The sequence below is a fragment of the Chrysochloris asiatica genome, unplaced genomic scaffold, assembly GCF_000296735.1.
Source record: "Chrysochloris asiatica unplaced genomic scaffold, ChrAsi1.0 scaffold00048, whole genome shotgun sequence".
Taxonomy (NCBI): Eukaryota; Metazoa; Chordata; class Mammalia; order Afrosoricida; family Chrysochloridae; genus Chrysochloris; species Chrysochloris asiatica.
The window spans coordinates 1651907-1659861 of record NW_006408566.1 but is presented as its reverse complement, the minus strand read 5'-3'; the positions used below and the strand labels follow the sequence as shown (position 1 = coordinate 1659861).

The window sequence follows — 7955 nt, the reverse complement described above, 5'->3', positions numbered from 1 at the left end:
TTGATTGCTGTTTCAGGCCAGTGGATATTAATCTGGCTGCTCCATTTCTTCTCAGCAGTTGAACATGTAGGCTGTACTCTTTAGAGCTCTTCAATGAGTTGTTAGAGCATCTGTCTTGCCTGCATTCATCACACTTAATCTCTCCATGCTGGAGCTGTTAACACACTCCCACTGGTGACTTGCCAAGCTCGAGAGAGCTAGAATAACTCCATTGCTGCTTCTTGGCTGTGCTCCAAGAATTTATTCCTGGGCATTTTGTCTGACCATTTAATGCAAACTGTAGATCATTGATGACACTGGTGGAAGGGTTCAAGCAGCTAAGAGTGTAATTTCAGAAAGATGGAAGTGTCAGAGTTATAGAATAGTTTGGACACGAAGATTGTTCTCTAAAACTTTTAACTTGATTAAAAGTGAATTTTTCCAAGGGACAAAATATTTAACATTCTAAAGGGGAAAAACTAATTTTTAATGCAGTTTGAAAATTGACACCTATTAGTGTATATTAGTATAATTTAGAGTGAGTATCTGGTGTGACACTGTAGGATAAACAATGCTAAACTGAAAGATCTATGGTTCAAACCTACCAGCTGAGTCTGCTGTAAATGAATGGATAGTTTAAGTAAGTATACCAGGGAGAATGCTTAAAATAGCTAAATACAATTTCTCATGAAGTTATGTCATGTTACTGAGATAAAGAAAACAGGTTATTTATTTCATATGTCTCATACCATTTAAAATATTTTTTATGAAATCATCCTTTCCCAATTTATTTTCCAGTTACCACATATATAACCTCTTATCCCAATGGCCCTAGGAGAACCTTCCCTTCATATTGTGTATTCAACTAGATAATAGTATCAACCAAACTATTGTTAAAACCAGCAAAATCCCATTAGCATAACTGTTGCTGTTAGGTGCCATCAAGTCAGTACCAACTCATAACCAACCAATGCACAACCTAAGCACTGCTTGGTCCTGGACAAACCTCAAAATTGTTGCCATACTTGAGCTCATTGATGCTGTCACTTTGTCCATCCATCTACCTGGGGGTCTTCCTCTTTTTCTCTGACCCTCCACCTTACCAAATATTATATCCTTCTCCAGTGACTGGGCCCTCCTAAAAATATGTCCAAAGTATGAGAGACGAAGTTTGGCCATCCTGGCCTCCAAGGAGCACTCTGGCTGCACTTCTTCCAACACAGATCTGTTGGTTCTTTTGGCAGCCCATGGCACTTTCAATATTCTCCTCCAACACCATAACTCAAAAGCATCAATTCTTCTATGGTCTTCCTTATTCACTGCCCAGCTTTCACATACATATGAGGTTATTGAAAATACCATGACTTGGGTCAGGCTCACCTTAGTCCTCAAGCTGACATCTTTACTCTTCAACACATTAAAAAGGTCTTGTGCAACAGATTTGCCTAATGCAATACATCATCTAATTTCTTGACTGCTGTTTCCATGAGTGTTGATAGTTGATCCAAGAAGAATGAAGTCCTTGGCAACTTCAATCTTTTCTCCATTGATAAGAATGTTGTTCATTGGTCCAGTGGTGAGGATTTTTGTGTTCTTTATATTGAGATGCAATCCATACCAAAGGGTGTGTTCTTTGATCTTCATCAGTAAGTATTTAAAGTCCTCTTCACTTTCAGCAAGCAAGGTTGTATCTTCTTCATATCACAGGTTGATAATGAATCTTCCTCCAATCCTGATGCCATGTTTTTCTTCATATAACCCAACTTCTCGGGTTATTTTCTCAGTATAGAGGTTGAATAAATGTGGTAGAAAGAACACAATCCTGTTTCACACCTTTCTTAATTTTAAATCATTCAGTATTTCCATGTTCTGTTCGAACAACTGCCTCTTGGTCCAGGTACAGATTCCTCATGAACTCAATTAAGTGTTCCGGAATACTCATACTTTGCAATGTTGTCCATAGATTGTCATGATCCACACAATCAAAAGCCTTTGTGTAGTCAATAAAGCACAGGTAAACATCTTACTGATATCTTTGCTTTCAGCCAAGATCCATCGGACATCAGCCATGATATCCCTCATTCCATAGCCTCTTCTGAATCTGGCTTGAACCTCTGGAAGTTCTCTGTCAATGTATGTTTGCAGCTATTTCTGTATTACCTTTAGTAAAACTTTACTCACATGGGATATCAAAGAGATTGCCCAATCATTTCCACATTTGTTGGGACACCTCTCTTTGGAATGGGCACAAATATGGATCTCTTCCAATCAGTCAGCTCGATAATTGTCTTCCAAATTTCTTGGCATAGATGAGTGGATACCCCCAGTGCTTCCTCACTTTCTTGAAAGTCTTCAATTTAGCACAATTAGGTATAGGTTAAAAAGCCAGGTTTATATTTTCAAAATGATAAACCAATATCATGTTTTTTTTTTAATTTTCAAACTCTAACCACTCAACAGTTATTGTTATTGTTAAGTGCCTTTGAGTGGGTTGCATCTCACAGTAATCCTATACAGAGTTTCCGAGGCTTTACATCTTTGAGGGAACAGAAAGCCTCATCATTCTCCTATGGAGTGGCTGGTGGGCTCGAACTGTGGACCTTGTGGTTCAGAATCCAGTGCTTATTATATGGAGCCATCACTCAACATATATTTTTAATGTTATGGAAATTAGTAGAGAGTGCATTTGTGAAGCAACATTATAAAGTTTATTGAAAATTGAAATACAACAACAAATGATATGCTGTTATGCAGCACTTTGGAGTCCTGGTGTGGTGCTGGACCACAAAGTACTGGACCACAATGTACTGGACCACAAAGTAGTTTGAACCGCAGGGTCAGTGGTTCAAACTCACCAGCTGCTCTTTGGAAACCCTATACAGGGTCACTATAAGTCGGAACTGAATCTACAGCACTTGACAACAACATGTGGCACCATAGGATGAACACTGGACTGAGAACCACAATGTTGTCAGTTCAAACCCACAAGCTGTTCCTCGGAAACCCAATAAATGTCACTATGAGTCAGAACTGACTCAACAGCATTTAGCAACAATAAATAGGTTCCAAGTTGTGTTTGGTGAATTTTAATATTTTCTGGTTTTCATCATTGTTATATCACTAGTAACTGAAAAGTACAGTTTATTTTAATCATTTTTTTACAGCAAGTTGTACCCATTAGAACAAGAAACCTTCTCTCAATTTGGACATTAGCATCAGAGGAAAGCAACATTTCTACACTCAAAGACAGATATTCAAAATATTGGTGATAGAGATGTTCTTTCTAAAGGATTATCTGATTTTCAATTAATGTGTTTTCTCTGCAACTAATTTCACCTTAGTCAATAGGGCTCTAATTGGAAACTGAATACATGTTTCAACTACATGGTGTTTTTAATTTTTTAAAATGTTGAAATGCCTTAGTAAAGTCAAACAGTCTCCAGTTTACCACAGTCTTTGCTACTCCTCCTTGCCTTACTCCTTGCCAGTAATTTTAATGACAAGTGTTGTCTACCAGTGCACCATAGATGCTTGAACTTTGATTCCTGGATTAAACTACTCAGCTTGCCCACAGTTATAAATATTTGCATGTTAAAATATATGTATATTTTCTTTTATAGGATGGAGAACTTAAGAAGGGGAAGGAATCCCCCACAATACCAGAGAAGTCCTTGTAAAGAGGTTAGTGCAGCACTTTGGAAGAGGCCTGAGGAGGAGTGTAAGTATAATTTTCAAAAGGTTTAGCTGAATTCTAGACAGTTTTTGGCAAATAGCACAGTAAAACTAAAGGATTAAATTTTTATTGTTTAGGAAATTATTATCAATTTGACATTCAACAAATCATACACTTTTCTTTCATTTCAATGATTACAACCCCCTCCATGCAGTTACAGTTATCCCATTTCCTCCCTTTGGTTCCTATTTCCATTCCATCATCCTTCCCATCCTTTCTCAACTTTGTCCTTCGGCAAATAGCGCCCTTTTGATGTTGAGTGATTTAACATTCTATGGTGAGCATACCCTATTAGCATTGTCCCCGCTAAATACTGAAAATTGTGCCACGAAAGTGAGTTCCTTTTCAGACCTGAAGGGTGGCTGAAGACCAACAGTCTCAGGTTCCTCCAGGATCTTTGTGACCAGAAAGCCTAGTCTTTTTTTGTAATTTTGATTTTTGTTCCACATTTTCTCCCACTTTATCCAGAACCTTCTATTGCAACCCCTTTCAGAGTGGTTGGTAGGGCTAGTCAGGTTCTAGTTCTTCTGATATCAGAGTTGTGGTGATTGATGTTCACATGCTCCATTGGTCTACTGGATTAGTTGGCCCCAAGCATCTTTAGTTTTCCTCACTCTGTTTAATTCCACACATGGAGAGACCAATAATTTTACTTTAGATTGCCTCTCATGAGCTTTTAGGATTCCAGACACTACTCACCTAAGTAGGATGAGTACATTGTCTTTGAGGATGTAGTACATTGTCTTATGCCAACTGATCATGATGCCATCTGAGACTATGGTCCTGAGCCCCCAGGCCAAACAAATAATTACCTTAAGATGTTTGATAATATCTAAGTTTTCATCATTTTGCCCGCTATATGCTCCACACATAGGTGTATTTGCAGCAAAAGTAAATGTACAAATATCCTCTTTCAAATCTTTATGTATTTGTGGGTATACATCAACTCTTCCTCTCATACCCGTTCACCCTGTATATCTGCTGTTCCAGGGTTGTACATATAACACTATTTACCTCTGTCTCCTTTAACTCTCCCATACCTCCCTATGTCTTCAACAATTTTCATCATTCTTCTGCTAACTTCTCTCTTCTTGTATATTGCCCTCCCTGACACTTGAGTCAACAAGTACTATAGTCAATGAACTACTCTCCCTTCCCTCCCACCTCTGGTAATTATCAAAGAATGTGTTTTGGTTTTGCTTCTTTGTTTTTTTAAGTATGGAAAATTTTCTAGAGATTTAACAATAGGAGTCTCATAAAATATTTGTCCCTTTGTGATTGACTATATTCACTCAGCCTAATATTCTCCAGGTTTATCCATGTTATGAGTTTTTTTTTTTTTTTTTTTTGCAGATTCATCATTCTTCAACCAACATTGCAAAGTTTTCCATTCTGTATATCCACCAAAGTTTGTTTATCCATTCTTCCATTGATAGACATTTAGTCTGTCTCCTTTTTTTTTTTTGGCTATTGTGAATAGTGCTGCCATGAACATTGGTGTGCATATATCTACTAGTGTTATGGCTTTTATTTCTTGTGGATATAAATACCAAGTAAAGGGATTGATGGGCCATAAGGTATTTTTATTTTTAAATTTCTGAGGAAATGTCATATCATTTTCCACAATGGTTGAAGTATTTTACAGTCTCATCAGCAATGTAGGAGGGTCATAGTCTCTCAACACCCTAACCAGCATTTGCTTTTTGGGTGTTTTTTTTTCTGTGTTTTTGAACTTTGCTATTAATGCTGGGTGAGATGATATTGCGTTGTTGTTTTGATTCACATCTCTCTAAAGGTTAATGATTATGAACATTTTTTCATGTTTATTGCCTGCCTTGTTTGGTGAAATGTTGAATAATGTTTTAAATGCTTTTATCTGGTACTTCAAGATGCTATACTGCAAACTTGCTTCTGTGTTAAACTGAAATTGGAAAAGGCTGTTGTCAAGTGCCGTCAAGTTAATTCCAGCTCATACTGACAATTTTTAGGATTTTCTGAGGAGTAGTTGGTGGGTTTGAACCACAGACCTTATGGTTAGTAGTACAGTGCTTATTCTACAGTGCCACACTAGGATGCTTGTCTTAGATATTTGCACAGTGCATATCAATGGATTTGAGAAGTCCTAAAAATTTTATAAAATTGAAATGTGTTGAAAGTCAACATTTTCCATTTATATTTGATTGCAGTTGTTTTTCGGCATTTGTTTTATAACCAAACACTCTTTGAAGACCACTACATTAGACTAAATCATATAAATCTTGGGACAAACATAAATTCATGGGTCAAACTGAAACATTTGCTTTGATTAAATTTAGGAAAAGTTTTGGAATGTGAAATTCAAATATCCCACTATAAAATGTTCATTTTGCAGAAACTATTTCAGAAAGCCAAATAAAAGGAATCGTGGATCTTGGATCAGACTATAATATCTTCTGGATTCAAGGAGCTTCCTCTTCCATTTGAACATACAAACAAATTGCTGCAGCATTATTAGACAGCAATTTGTCTAATACAATGGCATTGTTCTAAAATTTCAATATTTTTTAGAATACTGAAATAAAAATTTCTTTGTCTACTGTATGGAAAGACATTACCTTAGAAAAATCATCATAAATACAGAAGGTTTTACTAAATACCACAGTTCATACTACTTCTTTTGTAATATTTTAACCTCTTTTACAATGTTATTAATATTAGGATTAATATTAGGTCACCAAACAAAGCTCTTAGCCATTTTTTTCACATGAATTATTTCTAAGCAAACATTCAGTAAAAACAAGTTGGTTCTTCTAAAAGAGGTACTTTTAAATATGATAAAGTCACACTACATTACAAAACAAAATTCAAACTTTTCCCTCAAAACTACTGCCCCATTATCTATAGCCCTACATTCTTGTTTTATTCCCAGGCAAATCTCCCCAAAGAGTCATTTATACTTGCTCCATTTACTTACCTCCCACTCACTCTTTCAACTCATCCATTCTGGCTCCTAACCAACCACTCAACTGCAACAGCTTTCATTCAGATCATCAACAATCTCTCTACATTGCCATACTTGTTTTCTGCTTCTGTGGAACAAAATCTATAAAATTAATGACTTTAAACAACACATATGTTATTATCTCAAAGTATCCATGGGTCGAGTTGAGGCAGGGCTTAGCTAGATTCCTTGCTTCAGCAGTACACTAGGCTGCAGTCTACTACACTACCATATAATCCAAGGAAAGGAGGATGGCAGGAATGAAGAAAAGAAAGAACAAAGGCAATAAGAAGCAAAACAACCAAGGAATAAAGGAAAGACTCTTGATTTTGGAGCAACATGTTATAGACTCATTATTTCTCTTCTAAATACAAGTTAACATTCGGAAATTATTCAATAGATAATGATAAAATATCTCTGAAAGCTTGAAAGGAGGTAGACTGACTGGAACTTCAGGACTTGAGAAAAGAAATATGGTATGTTTTCTGGTTTTCTTTTTACTTCCTACAAAAAGTGTGCAACCCATAAATGCAACAAAAACAAGCAATAAGAAAGAAAAAAGAATATAGCACAATATGAACGAGATAAACAATCCACTCCCACCAAAACCACGATGAACTAGATATTAGAATTAACACAGAAGGAAATTAAGCCAGATGCAATAATGTTTTTTTAAATGCCTAAAAAGCAATTAGAAACTCTATTGAAACAAAAGAAAAACTAGGAAATCTCCCTAAAATTATAAAAATTATATAAAAAAGACTAAATGGAAATATTATAACTGAAAATATACAATACCTAAAATAAAACCAACTAGAAGGCTCAATGGCAGAGTGGAAATAGCAGCTGATAGAATAAGTGAATTTGAAGAAAAATTACAGAATTTATGCAATCTGAATAGCAAAGGGGAACAAAAAGGAGCAGAACCTCATGGACCTGTGAGAAAAGAAAATATTTTACATTTATTTTATCCAATTTCCAGGAAAGGACAAAGAACATTGGACTGAAAAAGCATTCAAAGTAACTAAAACCGTCCCACATATTGGTCAGGCATAAATCTATCAAATCAAGAAACTAAATGAACCCCAAATAAGATAAGCTCAAAAGAAGTTCACAACAATTGTTGTCAGGTGCCATCAAGTCGGAACCGACTCATAGCGACCCCACACAGAGCAGAACAAAACAATGTCCGATCCTGGGCCAACCTCACTACCGCCGCCACACTTGATGCCATCAATGTTGCCACCTGGCTGATCCATCTCG

The 7955-nt window shown here is 36.3% G+C and overlaps 1 protein-coding gene across 1 annotated transcript in view; it reads left to right on the top strand.

Moving 5' to 3' along the window:
- Window positions 1–3600: 3600 nt before the first annotated feature.
- LRRC7 (leucine rich repeat containing 7) overlaps window positions 3601–7955 on the top strand; it is a 688741-nt gene continuing 684386 nt past the window's right edge. Inside the window, exon 1 of the mRNA XM_006862417.1 lies at window positions 3601–3697. Coding sequence (XP_006862479.1) covers window positions 3601–3697 — 97 coding nt within the window. The remainder of the gene's footprint in view (window positions 3698–7955) is intronic.